The 19,807-nt window shown below is 36.4% G+C and overlaps 1 protein-coding gene across 2 annotated transcripts in view; it reads right to left on the bottom strand.

The window, feature by feature from the left end:
• DPYD (dihydropyrimidine dehydrogenase) overlaps positions 1-19,807 on the bottom strand; it is a 1,011,926-nt gene that overhangs the window by 253,387 nt on the left and 738,732 nt on the right. For both annotated transcript variants that reach the window (XM_020999593.2, XM_078155001.1), the window contains exons 17-18: positions 13,451-13,571; positions 11,704-11,823 (exon numbers count right to left, since the gene is read on the bottom strand). In XM_020999593.2, the coding sequence (XP_020855252.1) occupies positions 11,704-11,823; positions 13,451-13,571 (241 nt within the window). The remainder of the gene's footprint in view (positions 1-11,703; positions 11,824-13,450; positions 13,572-19,807) is intronic.

Below are 19,807 nucleotides of genomic sequence, written 5' to 3'. Positions count from 1 at the left end.
AAGCATATTTCCCCCAGGAATTATTTATTTAATATAATTTTATTAGATTGTGATTAGTAAAGAATATGAATAACATTATTGCTTTTATGTCTGTAAGGTTTTTATATCCTATGACATGATCAATTTTTGTAACCATGCACATGTAGCCATTCACAAGTAGCCATGCACAGCTAAGACATACGTACACACCTTTCTATTCCCATTCAGTAATTGTAATGGGTCTACCATATCTAACTTTTCTAAAATTTTAGTCTGGTCTTTTATCTCATATTCTCCCACAATTCAATAATGGCTAAGCTTACCTAAATTCAGTTCCTACATAGTATTGACATCAAATGTCAACTAGCAGGATTTTCTCTGGTTGAGTGTTTGTCTTAGTTATCCCTGAGCCGGAGTCCAGAAGTTCCTGAGTACAGGTCACTTCTTGCTTCTTAGGGAAGGAGTGCTGTGCGGCCTGTAAACTGAAACTTTTAAACTCATTAGGTTGTACGCTGTACTTGCTCCACCTGTTGCCATGAATGAAGGAGCCCCTGTGCTCTATAAAAACCACTGAAATAAAGAAGAATTGACTGATACTACCAAGTCTTTTTGGATGCTTCTACATATAATCGAAGAGTCTCTTCTTTACCACATGGTTAGCCAACCAGAGCAATGTACAGAATGTCCTTACATGTTCCACAGTCTCTCCAAGGCACCTCCATTCCACATCACCATGACTCTTCCAGAATTAGAAGAGTCTTACAAACATCTCCACTTGGGGAAATACCATTAGAGGCACTCTGTATGTGACAAGCCTCTGTTACATTAAAAAAAAAAAAAGAATTGAAAGGGAAGATGGGAATCCTGACCTATTTCAGTAGCCTGGGGGGGGGGACAAGAGTGTGTTACATAGGAAAAAGGGATGGAGTAAAACCACTGAACAGTGGGCAGCTAAGAAAAAGATAAAGCTCTCCCTAAAGGGAAGTTGAGAAAGAAGGGGCTACTTGTCCCTGAAGGAATGGATACACAGGTGAAGATCGTATTGATAGGCTCAGAAGAGGAAGACAGGTACAGTTGCGCTTGGTAGCGCCTTTCTAAGGGTTATTGAGGCTGTTGTCCTCTTAACAACAGAAAGGGCTGTGACCTTCCTGGGAACCTCACCTGAGAACCTCACCTGAGAACCTCCCATACCTGCTGTGGGTTTCTGATGATTGATGTGGACTTCATTGATATTCCAAATGGAACTTAGAAAGCATTGCCAAAGATCACATAGTTTTAGACAAGAAACTGAGGAACTTAGTGGTAAAGGTAGTGTTTTCATCATAGTTGCACACAGAAGTCAGGGATTCAGAAGATAAATAGAAAAGAAATTTGGTAAGGTTGAGATCTCGTCTGAGAAGGATATTTGAATTCCTGGATCATCTAAAATACTGGAAGAATAGGCTCTTGGCTAGGAAGAAATCTACCTAAAAAGGGCTATTAAGAATATATTTGCCTCAAGTCTTGAAAATCTTATCAAAAGGACTTTAAGCTGAAAAAGAGGAGAGGCAAGAAACTGACTATGTAAACTCTCTAAGATAGATAAAATAGATAGTAGCTACAATATAAGTAGAATAGCAGTAGATAAAGTCAGAAATTCAAATGAGAAAAATGAAAGGAAGGAGCCAATCGTAAAACCCACGACCTCATATGTCTATACATAACTGCACAAAGTACAGGCAACATGCAAGTGGAATTGGAGATCAAAATTCAAGGAAGAAAACTTAACTTCAGTGACTAGATAGTCTCATGTTGGTTTAAAGTTACTAACCCTCATCTATTTTCACTACTATTGTCTCAATATTTTCAGATCATTTTTCTCCTCCACAGGGAAGCTTATTTGCATAAAAAATTAAGCAGCATTTAAATTTTTTTTATAAAAGAGGGTTTCTATTCGTGTTGTTCCTTTGAGATGTAAGTGCAACAAAGGGGGGAGAATTAATTTTTTTTCCTCTGCTTTCCTCATTAACTTTTACCTTTTCAATAGAATGTTAGGGGTATAAAGGTCATTAGCATTTATTTAAGGGATTTTGTGTTTTCCAGCCATTGTGTTTTCCTTGAATAAATGAGAAAGACTTGGGTTTGAATCTAGCTTCTGAAAATTTCTAGTTTTGTGACTATGGGCAAGTCATTTAATAATGACTAGAATAGTTCCTTCACAGGGTAACTCATAGGAGTGTTGTGAAGCTTGAATGGGATCATACAGGTAAAATGTCTTGGTTTTACAAATTTTGAAGCACATGTAAATGTCAGCTATAAGGATTATGTAGTCTAACCTCCTTATTTTACAAGTTTAACAAAACAAAACAAAACTGAGGCTCAGAGAGGAAGTGACTTACCCAAGGCCACATAGCAAGTTCTTGATCTTCAGGGAAAATAAATAATTGGAAAGGTGTGACTTTCACGACACAACTTGAACTGCAAGCAAACTTGTCATATCAGTATTGCAAAAAGGTCTCAACGTGACTGTATCCCAGAATTCCTTTGTGTGGGAGAAGCATAGGAGCCTGTTTTGGGGCAGCCTGAGATGAAATGTTTATTTCTTTTAAGCAGTAATCTATGAAAGTTTTATGAGTTTGTGGCTGTAAATTGCAAAAATGTGATGCTTTTGTTGACTAAATGAAGATATGATTTTTTTCCCTAAGTGAGTTTTCACTGGTTTGTATCTAATAAGTGTGAAAAGATACAAAGTCATAACATTTGCTTTGTAGTAGAATCTTAAGCCTATATGATTTTCAAAAAATAACATACAACGCTTTAATAGTAAGATGAAATATTCAAACAAAAGTTTAAATCACCTTTAAAAAACATTATCTCAAAACAAGTTATACATTAATATGAAAATTATTACTCAGAGGCTAATCCAGTAACATGATCCTAAAGTAAGGTTAGATTTTTTTTCAAATTCGGACTACTGGTGAATCAGTGGAGATAGTTTGCATGGCATCACTGGTCTCTTACCAAGATTCCCCCAGCTAAATAGCACCTTTAGATAGTTTCCATAATAGGGCCTAATTCAATGTCGTGAACCTCTTTATAGCTACTAACTTGCAACAACTACAAATTAAATAAGCACATGTTTACTGAATGTCTATTCTATTCCTAATTAATTTTAATCAACGTTTGTACTGCTCCTAGTATGTGCAAGGCATGTACTAAGTGCTGAGGATAGCAAAGATGAAATACTTCTTGCCCTCAAGAAACTTCTGTTCTAATGTTGCTTCCAAATCCCACATACTATAGCAATGTTTTACATGAGACTTCAACAAAAGCAACTCCTGGTGTAGCAGATAGAGCATTGGCCCTGAAGTCAGGAGGACCTGAGTTCAAATCCAACCTCAGATACATAACACTCACTAATTGTGTGACTCTGGGCAAGTCACTTAACCCCAATTGCCTAAACAAACAAAAAACAAAAAAGCAACTCCTTCTGAAGCTTACCTACCACTGTTTGTTTGCCATAGAAATAAGAGAAGTACATGACACAATTTTCCTTTCAAGTGTATTTGATCTAACTGGGGAGAGAATTGGTTATCTGAAAATAAGAGTACCAATAAGAGAACCTTTTCTCTTTTCTACCACAGCATAATTTGTTAGTTGGGCAGCTAGGTGGTGCAGTAGATAGGCACTGGGCCTTAAGTCAAGCGGATCAGAGTTCAAATCTGGCCTCAGACACTCAATAGCTGTATGACCTTGGGCAAGTCACTTAAGCCTCTTTGCCTCAGTTTCCTCATCTGTAAAATGAGCTGGAGAAGGAAACGGCAAACCACTCCAGTACCTTTGCCAAGAAAACCCCGAAGAGGGTCATGAAGAGTCAGGCACGACTGAAATGACTCAACAACAATAAAACAATTAGTTGAATAGGTTATTTTATATTGATTAAGATATCATTTGTTAAGGCAGAAAGAAAAAGAAGCAGCTAAGGAAAAAAAATTAAAAAGTCTGAAGTCTGTTCCTCTCTCTGTCAATGGCTTGTGGACCCGTAAATTAGTTCTTAAAAGTCACTCTGTATTGGTGATTAGTTAGCGCAACGATTATCCTCTGTGTTCACATATGGGAAAGGCAGTTTAAAATAGTGCATAAAAGAGCTGGCCTTGAAGCCAGGGAGACTTTGGGTTTACGTCTTGATTCTGACACATACTGGCTTCATGACCTCAAGCAAGTCCCAGCCTCCCAGTGCTCTAGGATATCATACTGGAAGGCTATATCTTCTATCTATAGTTGGTCCCAGCCTGCATTGACGAAGGGCATTTCCTCACCCTGGACTTTCATATACCCATCAAATCATAGTGCTAGTCACTCCCCTATAACTATTTTCACTTGTATCACTTAGTTCCTCAATGAGCATTTATTAGGTAGACTATGTTTCAGGCACTAGCACCCAAACTTTAAAACAAATGAAACAAAAAAAACCCAAAACCCCGAAATACAGTTGATAGTTATGAATCTCACTTTACCCTTGTCGGCTCCTTACAGCTGTTTCCTTTTCAAAGGAAGACTAGTATCCATAAAGTATTCTTAGTATCCATTATGAAGGAGTTTTGTCTACCCAATTGTGGGCACTCACTGTCCTGGATGTCAATGGTATGATATGATCTCTTTTATGAGGAAACCTAGGATTATATGTTCAATTTATTATGTTAGCCACAAATGAACTCTGACTTAGCTCCTACCATTTGGATTCAGATTACATGTACAGGTATGCTAATAATTTGTGAGATACAATAATTTTCTTTTTTCTTCCCATGGGAGAAATCCTTTGGGTTATTTTGGAAATAATATACTTAATTATTTGTATCTACCTGATTAATGGTTGCAGCTTTTTATCATCTACCTGAGTCTATGCTCAGCTTCAGTATAAGGTGAGAGCACTTTGGAAGTAAAAATAAAATCCTTCCCCCCACTATCATGAACCCTGAAACAATAACAAAGCATTATGACTCTCTAATGTCCAAAAATCAAAAGTTCATCTAATTTCCTCATTATAAAAACTGCCGCAGTAAAACAGATGTTTGTGTCCAGCTACCTCCAGGATCACTGGAGACTAGAGAAAGCTAATGGCAATTTGATAGTGCCCTAAATGATGGGAATAAATACCCTGGGTTCCAAGTCAGAGGAATGCTGGACATTTCTGTCTGATGCTTTGGGGATTCGAGCCAACTAATGGATAAAGATGGTGAGGAATCTCATTCTAGTCATGCCCTCCTTTCCTAATTTCCCTTTTCACTGTTTTGTCTTCTTTGCCTGTTCCTTGGGGAGCTGAGTGATTGATAGCCTAATCCAATGACTGTATTACAGCTGCCTCAACTTGGACTCTTTTCCTTATCATTAGCAGTTAGCCTATGGTTAAATTCACAGCTCACTGCTTGGTACAGCCCCTGAGATTTCAGGGTCTGGCCTTTAGAAAATATTTAACATAAAACTGAAATCTTGACATACTGAGAACTCAGTTCTCTGCAAGGCTTCTTTAATTAATCCAATGTACTGTAGCATTGTTCTGTATGAGACTGTGACATGGTGAACTGTTTCTGAAGCTTACAGAGATGTGTAGTTCTAAATTAAACAGTCACTGACGTGTACCTACACTGATTTTTTTTTTTTAGTGCAGGAGATATGCATGAATCTGAGAATATTTAAATTCAATCTCAGAGACACAATACTCTTTAGTTTTACTTTCATAATAGAACATTTTTGATTAATTACAAGCTTGAAATCATCCTTTATGAAACACACACACACACACACACACACACACATACACACACAGGAGATTTAATAATTCATTATCACTACTGCAAAGGTAAGAAGTCTCCTTAATGTGCGTGTCATAATCTTGTGGTTAACAAAGTCTACCAAATATTTTCTTGGGAACTGACCAAGCCTCTGTTATATGCACTCCCACCTCCAGCCCCTCCCAACCTTGTTTTGACTAAGGATCCACTAAGTCTATTAGCTTATTTAAGAAAAAAAAAAGCTGTTTGGTCCTATCAGCTTATCTTCAGAATTATAGTTATATTAAAATAGCTATGGAAGGGATGTAGACCTTGATCTGTGCTTTCCACCTTTGCCCTAGCTCCAGTCAGTCGATGAGCTGTAAGCCTCTATGAATATGGCAGCTGAGTCCCAGATGAAAAATTATGCATCTCATAAACTGCTATTCTGCTGAAATGTCAAGCTATGGCAAGGCTGTACCTCAAACTCAGCACTTGGCATTTTCCTTCTGTCTGCTTTGTTGCCATGAAGCAAACACGAACAGTGAGGATTTGTGTAGGGCAGGTAGCAGGCGAGCTCGCTGTCAAAAATCTATTATTAGGGCTCTGATCTCCTGCACAGACCAATGACGGCCGTACACTGAGAAAATCAGGCAGCAGCAAAGACAATATAATAGAAGAGAGAATTCTTTGTGAATCTCTACATGAATATATTCAAATGAGCATTATTTAAATGAGAGGGTTTTTTTTCCTAATGGCTGAGCTGCTCGCAACAGAACTGATAATTTATAATGGAAAATGGAATGCTGCATCTTTATTTGATAAACCTTTAGACTGTTGTGGTGGTTGTGTTTTTGTCCAAGTATAGCCTTTATACTATTAAGGCATTAAAAATTATGATCAGTGAAACTTCTGAGATCGTTAGGTCTCCACAAATTTGAATAGTAGGCAGATCAAATGTTTAGTTCATGATAGAGCTCAGAGGTCAGTAGTCTGAGAAGAAAGGGACTAGGCAGTGAAAATTCTGCCTTTTAGGATTTTTCTTTCTTTTGTGTTTTTGGTTTGTTTAAATTTGATATTTGTTTTTATTTTCCATGTTAAAACTGAAACTTCTATAGCTATTGATGGTAACACAGAGGTCTTAATTTGATAGGCTATAATTTAGGTGGGTTTGGTAAAAGTTACCTATGCACTTACAATTATATAGAAGTCCATATGTGAAGTGTTTTGTAAAATTTAAAGCACTATATAAATGTTATTATTATTTTTTTTCAAAGCTCAGCTCAGGTGCCACTTACTATAACACAAAGCTTTCCCTCACCTGCCAGTTGTTGGTGTTTCTCTCTCTGCCCCTCCCTTCCCCTGTACTCTATTTTTAGTTTATGCATATTTTGCACTTACTAATTTGTATACCTATCACTTCTTCTCCATAAAATATAAGCTCCTTAAAAGCAGGTTCTATTTTCATTTTTTGTCCTTGTATTACTTTCTCTCTCTCTCCGTATATAGATATATACCTATATATATCTATATATGAGATATATCCCATTAAGAGTTAATAAAATAAAACTCTGAGGCATGTGGATTTTTTATATTCACATATGATATAAGAACCTCAGCATGATCCTTCAAACAATCTTGTTATGTATGAAACTATTTGTTACACAAATAAAATTCAAACACAACTCTTGATTTTCTAGAAGACAATATGATATTTTTTCATTCTCAGTTTTAAAGAAATGATAATCATAAGCTTATCAAGACAACAAGAAAGGTTATGTTTTTTCATGTATTATATACGAAATTAGTTGTATGACACTGAGCAACCAAAGCTAAAGATAGCTACTACATTTTTATGTATACAGTTGAAAATTTATTCCTAAAGATCTGTTTAAAAAGAACCCAAAACATCGGGGGTGGGAGGAGGGTCAGTGCTTAAATTCTTATTTTCATTCAAAACCACTGATTTAAGTTATTAAGACTTCTTCAAATTGTATAATTTATACATCTATACTTACAATGCTATGCACAAGTTTGCAAAACTATTAACAAAATGTCCACTTTATCTTTTCTTATACTCTTTTAAAAGGTTTAAAAAGAAAAAAAAATTACCATAAGGAATGATGGAACAGTTCACAGAACTCAGAGTGAACAGCCCAGAAGGAGGAAATAATATATAGCATACAATCTTCTAGTTGTTTTTCAGTTGTTTCTATTGTGTCTGACTCTTTGTGATCCCATTTGGGATTTTCTTGGCAAAGATATTAGAGTGGTTTGCCATTTCCTTGTATAGCTCATTTTACAGCCAAGGAAACTGAGGCAAACAGGGGTACGTGACTTGCCCAATGTCACATAGCTAGTAAGTGTCTGAGGCCAGATTTGAACTCAGGAAGATGAATCTTCCTTGCCTCCAGGCCTAACTGTATATCCACTGTACCACTTAGCTGAAAATTAGACAATTTTCCAATCATTTGTTATTTATTTATAGAGTGTAACAGCTCTGTTTTGAATAGGCTGTTAGTTTGCCGAGTAAATGTATTAGTTAATTTTTATATAAAGGATTTCTGTACGTGTACTACATGATAAATAAAGGTCCTAGAAGTTCAAACATGTTGTTCTTTCATCCTAGACAATTTCCCATCCCAGAAACAGTAGTAACAACAAGTTAGCAGTTTTATTATTAAATAAAAATGAATATAGTTGAAATAATTTACTTTATCAGACAGTATCTTCAAACAGAGTCCAAATGTGAAACCCACAAGAGGAAAAATAATGACACTTTCCATGAAATTCAACAAATCAGACACAGATAGAAGAACAGCTAGTCAATCTCAAAGTTTTGAAGACAGAATAAGCCATTGGAAAATGTTTTTCTCTTCTCATTAAATAGATTTGTTCAAAATTACCTTACTTCAAATGCTTTCTCTTCATGGAATCATTCCATTATGATTTTCCCGATGTGGTCATAAAGCTATTTCAGATGAATCAGATTTAAGAAAACAGTTTCTTTAATTGACGCCTGGAAGAGAAGGACACTTAACACTCCAGCTTTTTGTCTGGATCTGTGATTTCATGGAGGTAGGGAACTCTTGGTGCGGAGCCTATCTCCCTGTGTTTAGATCAGTGACTTACCAGCAATATGCAATCTTAAGGAGTTGCCTGGGGGCTCTGAGAATGGAAGTGCAATACCCAGGATCCCAAAGCTAGTATGTGCCAAAAGTTGGACTTTAAATGGCATCTTCTGACCTAAGCCAGCTCCCTATCTGCTATACCATGCTGCCTCTCCCAGTCATTATTAAGTCTCCCTAATAAGGCTTTTGCTACTTGATATGAAGTCTCCATTCTTAAGAACCAAAGGAAATTATGATTCCTTGGTGACGTGTTGTGACGTTAAAAAAAAAAAAACCCAACAAAAAACACCTCTTCATTCTTTTAAAAGGCTAGCCAGGGTGGTGAACCTGCTACCTCAAGGCCACATGTGGCCTTCTGGGTCCTTGGGTGTGCCTTTTGATTGAGTCCAAGTTTTATAGAATAAATCCTTTCATTAAGAGGTTGTTCTGTGAAGTTTCAATTCAGTCAAAGGTCCACACTTGGGAACCTAGAGGGCCACAGGTTCCCCCACTCCTGGCCTCTAGCTTTGGTTTGACCAGGTGTCTAACGAATCCACAAAGAGCTCGTGAATCTACTAGAGAAAACAATTCTTCCCCAGTAATGGAAAGCATAGGTGGTATAATCACCAGAAATAGAGCTGTATTTAGCTTTCAAGCTTTTGATTCTGTGCTTCAGGCAGCTCTTCTAGGACTCAACTACAATTCTCTGGGGAACTCTTAGAAAGACATTAGTACTGTGCTTTGGTAAATTTTGTAAATCTTGTAAAGATAAACTGGCCTATTTCATGTGATTTTCTCCTTGGAGGTAGCATTTTGAGTCTTGACAGCCATGTTCCATATTACTAAGAAAGATACTTAGTTACTTTGATTATACTACCTCTCCTATTTCAACAGCATCATTATTTAATACTTACTTAGCACAAGTGTGTTTGGCTTTGTTTTGTTATTGCTAATACTGTAGATACTAAATTATAGAACCGATTTTACCCCTCCTCCAACATATTACCCCTGTCTGAACTAACTGCCTTTCAGATTACATTACCTTTAAGTCAAAGCAGTTGTTTTTTGTTTTGGGGTTTTTTTTGCGTTCATTGGGAGAAACTATTTATTTTGTTGCTATAGTGCAGACCTTTAAAACAAAAAACAGAGGATGTTAAACACGGGAGGACTTTGCATGGGCCCTATCTGAAATAAATGCCAAACCTTCAAATACCAGGTGATTTGCTTTTTAAAAATTTTGTTTTTTAAATAAATGCTCTATACAGACTTAGATCTACTACAGCCTGAGTGAATATTTATATCAGAATTTATAAACCTGAGAAATAGAAGATTTTATGGAAATGCTAACTGGCCCTTAGGTATAGCTAGTTTGTTTTCAGGTGTTGCTATGATTTCTGATGTTTGCATGCATGTGGAGGTAGGTTTAAAAATGGTGACACAAAAGACTTTACCTAATGCTATAATTCTGTGGTTTTATTAGACTGACTTACAGCATGGAGAATATTCAGACATTGTAGTATAAATGAGAAAGTGTGAATGGTACTACTTATATAAAATACTACCGCAATAGTTGTTTTATTAATTTTTAATGTTCAGCACCCTCTGTGCCCTCCTTTATTCTTTTGCTGTCAACATGGCAGGCTGGAAAAACTGAAATGGGCTGACAGAAAACATAGTGCACATTACAGCCCAACCCAAACTGTCTCTTACATGCATGCACATGTGCTCTTGTGTGTGTGCGTGTGCGCGCGCACACGCACACACACACACACACACACACACACACACCATGAACCTTTGTTATTCCAACAATACAATTTAAGACTTTGGTATACAGTCACCATAACTTTGGGTTGTGCTACGCACCAAGCAAGTCCCCTTTTCTAGCTTCATCTTATGCTGTATTGTTTCTCCAAATGGCATCCAATTAGAGCTATAATGGGACTCTTTCACCAGGGTTCCTAGACACACCTTCTGCTCTCTCAACATAATACCACAGCATGGACTGAAGCTTTATTTTGCTCTATCCGGTCTCGTCCATATGCACATTTTGGTTTGATTCAGCACTGTTTTTCTTGAACAGTGGGACACTATTATGTTACGTATATTTACCACTGTCTCTATCACCAAGGAGACTAATCCCCATACCAGTACAGTCAAGAACCTCACAGCATTGTCTCAGCAAGACCTAGTTCATGTTGTCACAGCAACAGAGTGCGGCGGGTCAATGAATTAATACATTAGTGAGTGCAGACACTGAACAGGATCATGGGCTTAAAACTTTTCATTATTGTTGTTGCTGTTGTTATTACTACTACTATTATTATATTTTAATATAGGCACTAGAAGATTAACAAAAAAGACCACCTGAAGGTGCAAGGCTTGGATCATAAAAGATCTTGTTCTCTGAATCTATCAAGGCAATTTTTAAAGTGGTTTGTTTTGGATGAAGCAAAGCAGACTTCAGACATGAGAGGAAGAAGAAAAGTAGTTTGGCCTTTTAAATAGATACCATAATCAGGATATTCCCCCCTGACATTATCCTTTCATTAGCCTCTGTCTAGTATGGAGCATGACTATTGGGAGGATGAGAAATTATGGGAAAAAGCAGAGGCCACAGGAGAGCAGAATTTCTCAATCCTGATCTCCATTCTGGTGTTCTGTTACACTATTCTAAGATAAAGGAAAGAGCATCATGAAAGTTTTCACACTCAGTTCTGTTCCATCTGTCCTGACTGTGAGGAATCTCGATTGGCAATGAACTATAAGAACTAAGTATTAGAGAAGACAAGCTATTCTGGTCTACTATGAGATTACCGAAGGCCTCTCAGGACGCACAACACAATACAAAGGGCAAAACTTACCAGACACACTACCATATGTGGTCCTCTTCCCCACACCAACTGCAGGCCAGGGTGTGCTGTCTGCTCTGAGTCCTATCAGGCCCAAGACAGTGTTGGTGGCGGTAACACCATCTGCACCACCTGTACGGAGAAAGAAATCAACATTCACTTGGAGTTCTGGTGACAAGGCTAATTGAAATCTTTTCTAGCCCATAGGCAGAGCAATGGGCATGGAAACAGTGCGCACTTCTGAGAATACTCACTGCCACCTCCTTCCCATCTACTTTCATCTAACATTCATTCCTAAACATTTATTAAATCCCTACTCTATGCAGAGCATGAGTATAGGTATTGGGGAAGATAAAAAGCACACTCTGACTTTATGGAGTTTGTAGTCTGGCAAGAGAATAATAAAAATCAGTGGGAATAATGTATACAAAGAACTTTGTAAACTCCAAAAGTCTGTAAATGCAAATTGTTATCATGCCTCCATTCAAAAAGGGTTTGTTAAGAATACACTGTGTGCCAGGCAGTGTGCTATCCTATGTGGATAAAAAGACAAAGACAATCCCTACTCCACCTGTAGGTGGGTGCTATTGTTATCCCTACTTACAGAGAAGGAAAATGAAGTTCAGGGAAGGTAAGTGATTTGTCCAGGGATATAGTGAGTAAGTTCTAGAAGGGGTTGGAACCTGGGTCTTTTTGACTCTAATTCCAGCACTGAATCCACTAATGGCACACTTCTGTTCTAAATAAAATGGAAACGGGTAACTATTATCTTCAATAATATATAAAATGACTTTGGAGATGTATAAAACAAAGTGCTATGTGAGATCTAAGACATGAAGTCATTTTAGAGAGGGGACATCATGAAACGTTTTAAGGAGGAAATGCCATTTAAATTGGGCTTTAAAGGGTAGACAGCAATTCAGAAGCCAAAGAAGTATAATGACAGTGAAGAAGAACATTCCAGGTAGAAAGAATAACATTCAGGATGTGATTCTTGAGACTGTAACTCAAAATATAGTACAGAAGACTTTTTAATGGCCTTGTATTGATTCTACCATATAGGTCTACTAGTGGTAGGCATTTCTTCGCACAAATGCTTTTTAAAAACTGTACCCTATACTTAGGATTTCAGAAAACAATTTCTTGGATAAAGCATAAACTCAAAAATTACTTAAGTTATTTATTCATTAATTCATTTATTATTTCTTTAGCAAATATCTATTAAGGGCCTACCATGGGTAGGGTATTATGAAAACCAAATGGGGCCCACTTTGAGGCTAGTGTAGACTTATGACATTTTTCAAGATTTAGGAATGTTATTTAGATTTGTGGCTGTACAACCTTCTAGATCTCTGGCTTTGAGGATTTGAATGCTATTGCTGAAACCATGAGCTTATTATATACATTTGTGCATTTGAAGCTGGGATTCATTTTCAAGCAGAACAGATGGTGACACCAGTCTTTATTCCTAGACCCAAACAGAGGTGCATTGACTAGTTGTTTCATCCTTTTCTAATAAAATAAAGTACCAGTCCTAAGTTTGTGTGAGATCTACTCTTCATTTTAAGGCCCGTCTTAAAGTACAGATAAACTTCTAATAAATCATGTCCTTCGAGTTTATTAGAAAAAGATAAAAATTTTGGAAATATCTGATGATTTGATCTACACACGTTAGTTCAGAAATTGTTTTCAGTACAAATTAACACGGAAATTTGTTTAAGACACATATCAGGATAAGGGAGACAGACTTGTTTCTTACCTTCCTGAGCAGCACTTGCAATTCTTACAATATCAGTGATATTTGGGGTCAATTTGGCAAAGAAAGGAATCCGAACAGCCTGTCTAATCCAGCGACAGATGTTCCGCACTATATCTGGATCCTGTTCAAATAGGTCAGATAAGTAGAGTACATAATTAAAATACAGTGATCGAAAGGGGGATCAGAACAACAGGAACACTGGGGAAGTCTAAGGTAAATCCAACTTGACAATACACTATAGTCAGTACTTTTCCTGAAATCCTTCTTCAGAATTGCACCTAAAGTCATTAGTTAATGAAGGTTAACACACTTCAACTGAACTGCAAATTCATCACCTAAAGGAAATGCTGAAAATAAAATTATGAAGAACTCAAGAAAGATAAAAGTTCTAACCTCATTTGTCTAGTCCCAGGAACAAAACCCTCTCTTTAGCATTAGGAATTTCAGAATCTATTGTGGAATTTTCCAACAATGCATTAGCAAAGCCTTAGTGAAAATCTTTTAAAATGCTATTTGCCCCAAGATGAAAAATCATAAGAAGAAATTCCATTAGGATTTTTTTCTTCCTTTTGTGTCATGTTAAATGAATTTCAAATAAAAGACATAAATGACTATATAATCAAGCTACACAAAGTCTTCCCTACTTTGCAATGTGAAATAATCCAGTCTTGGGGATATATATGAGCCAAGCAGCATCTCAAGCTTATTTTTTAAAATGTCACTGTGATCATGGAGGCATTTTTCAGCACTCACCTCCTTGAAAGAATTGATCGAGATGACAAAAATGAAATGAAATATCAAATGCATGTTTTTAAAAGCTACGATAGACATTTTCATGCTTCTGTTTCCTGTGATTTTTTTTCAGGCTTTTACTTCCCTCATGGGATAAGTATCATTTAGAGGGCAATCAGCTATCCTTGCCATTGAAAACAACTTAGCTGCAGTCATGTTCTTTGATTTCAACACACACAATAGTTCTTTTTTTCATTACTTTTAGTTCAAAATGTATTCTGACAGCTACTGATAATGCACTTTGATAAATTACCTTAAAATATGCAATAGCGATTCATTATTGAACTTAGCAAGCAATATTATCTTAGCAAGTTAAGATGTTTTCTGAATAAGAACCCCAGAATATATATGTGAAAGTGTGTGAATGTGTGTATGGGTGTGTATGTATCCTATAAAGTAGAAGAAAAGTGAATCATTTACAATTAAGTTTTTTTCTTACTAGAAAAGTTGCTCTTCATATCTCTTTATTTTTTCAGGTTAAGTCCCAAATTTTACATTTTTTTTTAAAAAGTCTTTTTGCTCAGAGTTAACAGTCTCTGATCTGTTATCATGAATGACTCAAAGTTGTACCGATATACACAGAGCTGTAGCAATGATGTAAAGTTCTGTGGACTGCAATCTTCTCAGTTTAGCAATGCTTAAAATTGTAACAGGAAATCTTTGGCTAGGCTTGTTCCATTTTCAAAACGGTAATTTCTTCATTAAACATAAATATTAAAAAGCAGTATATGGAATGGCTCTAACAGGGCATACTGTGCATTATGAATAGTAAAATCCTGAGACTTAGCTGTACAAATTCTAACTCATAAAAATGGAGATCTGCCCCTGCCCATGCAATGTTCATGAAATATTTATAACTGCTGCATCGGCATTATGAAGGCAGTTGCATCTTTGTGACTTTCATTTTTTTTTAGTTATGAATTTCCATGGGACTTAGCCTAGAAATGACAGCAACCCTAGAAGATATGAATTGCATGTCCTTTGTGAAAGCTCTCTTTAAGAAAGACTTTGACAATAATTTAAAGATCGCTTGCATTGTATAATACATGGAAGGTGGCCTGATAAGAATTAACATAACAAAGTAAGAATATTCTTTAGCTCCAATAGAGTAAGTGCTAATCATCTGGTAGGCTTGCAAGTGGCTCTCCATATTATGGATCCTGCTGTATTTTTAATTTGCTTTAGACAACGGTCAGATCTATTGTAGTCCTTTCTAAATAACAATTCCTTTTGCTCAGTAGTGTACATTTTGAGATGTGTTCCAAGTGTTCTTTCCCTGATCCTTTGGTTTTCATCATTTACTTTCTTCTATTTATAGGTACTATAATTTTATCTTCCCTCCTGGTACAATGGGAAAGTTGACAGTGTTCAGGTTTGTTCTCTTTTTGATAGTCTGCCAAGTCAGCTGCTGACTAATCATCATGCCTCGCTGAAATACAAATTTGAATAGCTCAGAATTAAAAAAAAAATTACCACTGACAAAATGAAATTTTTGAAAATTGATGGCAAATCTCTCAACATACTAAAGGGGTATGTGTGTGTGTGTGTGTGTGTGTGTGTGTGTGTGTGTATGTGTGTGTTTCATTGTTTGTATACAAGAAGATATAACATCGTCAGCAATGGATTAAGGCTTATAACATGTTAAGATGATCTGGTTGACTTTGGGGAATTAAAGGATTGATGGCAGCTCTTCATGCTTTACTAGGCTTCTCATGCTCTGGATATAATTCCTCGAGATCTAATAATGTGATTTCTGATATTTCTGCATCTTGACCTCTCTTTATAGCAGAAATATTATGTGGATCTATCCATAACTAATTATCTCATAGCAACGAGTGGCTATTAGACAACTTTCCATTCCCAATTAAGTTCCAGAATGGGAAACAAAGTCAACTGCTGTCATAATTTAGCTATACTTGAGACCAAGGCATTGTTAAAATTCACTTCAATTCAACAAGCATTTATTAAGTACCTGTTGTAAAACAGTCACCACACTGTATGCTAAGAATACAAAGAAATGAAATAGTTCTTTTGCTTGCTTTATGGAATGTATGTTCTACTATGGGGAATCAAGATCTATTTAGATAAGGCAATATGAATCTAGATTATGTGTATACATACACATATGCACACATAAGTGTGTATACTCATGGTATGCATACAGTAATTTTGATTTGGAGACACGATGACAATTGAGGAAATCAGGAAAGCCCCTGTAGAAGGTGACTCTTAAACAAACCTTTATTTGTTTAAAAGCCCCACAAAACTAGACTGTTTGCTGCTTATTTAAAGCATATTTTCTGATCCTTTTGCCTTCTATGCTTATAAGAAGAGAGGCAAAATTTACATCCTACACATGATATATAAATATATCTCTATGTGAATATCTATATCTATATGTGTATTTATATGTGTATAGTACATGTAGTATATATATATATATCTATATATATCTATATATATATATATAGTATATATGTACTTAGTATATGGTCAGCTAGGTGGCTCACTGGATTGAGTGCCAGGCTTGAAGTCAGGAAGACTCATCTTCCTGAGTTCAAATCTGGCCTCAGACACTTACTAGTTGTAGGACCCTGGGAAAGTTACTTAACCCTATTGGCCTCAGTTTCGTCATCTGTAAAATGAACTGAAGAAGGAAATGGGAAACCACTCTAGCATCTTTGCCAAAAAAACCCCTCACAAAACCAAAAAAAAAAACCCAAATTGGGTCACAAAGAGTTGGCTATGACTGAAAAACAACTGAGCAACAAAATATAGTATATATGTATATACTATGTGTATGTGAGTATATGTATATTATGTGCATATGTATATGTATGTACACATATAAAATTATACATATTTGTTACCAACTATTAGTGCCAGACTGATATCACTAGTCCAAGAGACAGCAGAAGTGTCCATCTGCTCAGACTTGGCCCTAGGTCTAGATAGCTTTGTGAGTATCTGCATCTTATAAGATGAAAGGCTGCCCAAAAGCCTCCTTAATCAGAACAACCTCCCTCATCTTTGTCATCTGGCCACAACACCTGAGACTATGGTATCACATTCAGGTGAAGATATTTAAGTCTTCTCTTTCAATATAAGTATTCTGAATTTTAGAATACTAAACCAAAAACTGCTATTAATACTTTAGCATTTATTTGATTAGCTGTCTAATTTGCCTGAAGGGCTTTAAAGGACTAAGGTAAAAATAAGTGACTTTGGATAGAGGGGACTAAATGAGATCCAGTAGGTACCAAAGGGGAATAGCTAAGGAACACTAGGTGAGCACTAGATAAGGGAAAAGTGGCAAAAGGAAATGAGTAAGTGCTGAAAATAGTTAATGATCAGCAAAGACTGTTTTCTATCTTTCACCAAGTCAGCCTTCTTCATTTCCTAATAAAAAACATGTTCAGAGCTCTTCCAGTATTAGGGATTCCTATGCGAAAAAAAAGAGGTCAGCAATGTTGACTAATTTATTTCTGGCTTGCTGTAGTCATAAAATAGCTCATATTTATATAGCTATTTATTGATAACAAAACACTTTACCACAAAAAACTTCGCAAAACAATTCTTCCCACTTCACATATTGAGGAACTGCATCTCAAAGAGGTTAAATGATTACCCAATGTCGCATAGCTACCTAACCTAACTTCTTTTAAGCCTGGTGTGTTTGTATCACGAGGCTGTTTTTTTTTTATGGGATCCAGAATTTATTGGTGTGATTCATATGATCTATCTATAGATACACCCTAAGGTGGTACTGCCAGCAATCCATTTACATGTCTTTGAGGACCTTTTGATGAGTGGCATCCTTTGTTACCCTAGGCTTTGAGTTCCCACTAGTGACCCATATGTGAGCATAGAATCTCAATTGTATTATGGATTATGCAAAGTGTATTCAAGAAAGAGTTAGATGTGGCCATGTAACTTTTTTGATGAGCCAAATTACAAATTAAACTTTGAAGGATTCAAAGGATTCTTTGTCAGGATTTGCTGGCCTTTTTTTTCCCCCCCAGAATATCTTTTAAGGTGTCTTCTAAGGATGCTGGAAATTCAATGAAGCCACTAAAAACAATCTCTCTGTATGAAAATAATCAAAAAGTACTCTTCTCTAAGGAATTCCAGGGCTATTAATTCATACAACGTCCCTGCAAAGTGCTGACCATGTTTTATTATGCCCATTCCTCTGATGGGGGAAAATGGTGTACTGAGCCCAAATACAATTTATATAAGATGATGCCTGGAATGGTAGTGCTAAGAAGTAATTTCAGTTCATTAATTTTCAGTCCAATGTTCATCTGTTATACCATGATCTTCCTTCACAAAATTAATCCTAATGTGGGATTTAGTCATTGCTTATGAATTGTAGGCATAGAATAATTCTAAAGGTAGTGCTATATAGCTATATAATGGATAGAGAAGTGGCTCCAGAACAAGGAACTCCTGGCTTCTACTCTCACCTCTGACACATGTTGGCCATATGATACAATGTCTTGCTTTTCTTGGCAACTGTCTAAAACTACTATGTTGAAGAGAAGGTGTTATAGTATATTGATAGAAGAAGCACCTCAGCAGGAAACTCCTTATACCAATGATATCATAGGTCCGGTCCTTATCCTAAGGTAAGAGATAGCCTAATGATTTTCAGCTGCAACTACATATACTTGCTCATTTTTGCCAGTAATGTTCCTCATGAAAAAATGGACATTTATATATTTCTTTAAAGGTTGCAATGTACTTCATAAACAGAATTTCATTTGAATTTTATATCATTCCTATTCAATATCATCACCATTTTCATTTTAAAAAGGAGAAAACAAAAGCTCAGAACTGAGTGATTTGCCCATGGCCACACAGCTCGTAAAGGAGAAAAGCAGGATTTGAAATACTTTCTGCTTCCTAGCAATCTATCCAGTAGGATATATTCTGCCTTTCATTAACATAAGTTAGTTGGTTGGTTGCTGTCCTTCATTTTAGAAGAGGATCAACATGACATCACTGTTAGAGTCAAGGTACAGTTGCCCGATTGTGGCTGATCAGACCACTACGAGCTCGAAAGGCTCTACCACAGGTTGGGTACATATAGTCTACCTAAATATTTGGAGTAGAGATGTCTCTAAATCTGTGCATCTCATGTTTCTTTTGAGCCACTGCAATTCTGCTTTTGCTCATAGAGCACAGTGCCTTCTTTGATGTGGGCACACCGTGCTGGGTGGTCCCTTGCCAGCATCTCCCATGTCACTCAATTGACTCGAGTTCTTCAGAGAGACCTTGACAGTGTCCTTGCATTGCTTCTTCTGACCACCATGTGAGCATTTTCCTTAAGTCAGTTCTCCAAAAAAGTCTTTTAGACAAATCTATGTTTGGCAATAATTTTAACAATTAAAATAAATGTTAGATGACTACTGGTCCAGTCAATGACAAGTATAAAATTGTGTATTTAAATTAAAGGTTGTGAGACAATTTGTATATATTGATACTGAACTTAAGAGTTATAGGACCCTGAGTTTGCATCTTGGCTTTCATGCTTACCTACATTTATTTGACCTCTAAAAGCCT

This window comes from Phascolarctos cinereus, unplaced genomic scaffold (assembly GCF_003287225.1).
Source record: "Phascolarctos cinereus isolate Bilbo 61053 unplaced genomic scaffold, phaCin_HiC Scaffold_5;HRSCAF=322, whole genome shotgun sequence".
Taxonomy (NCBI): domain Eukaryota; kingdom Metazoa; phylum Chordata; class Mammalia; order Diprotodontia; family Phascolarctidae; genus Phascolarctos; species Phascolarctos cinereus.
Note: the sequence above shows the minus strand (reverse complement) of the source record. Positions and strands in the feature narration are given on the sequence as shown.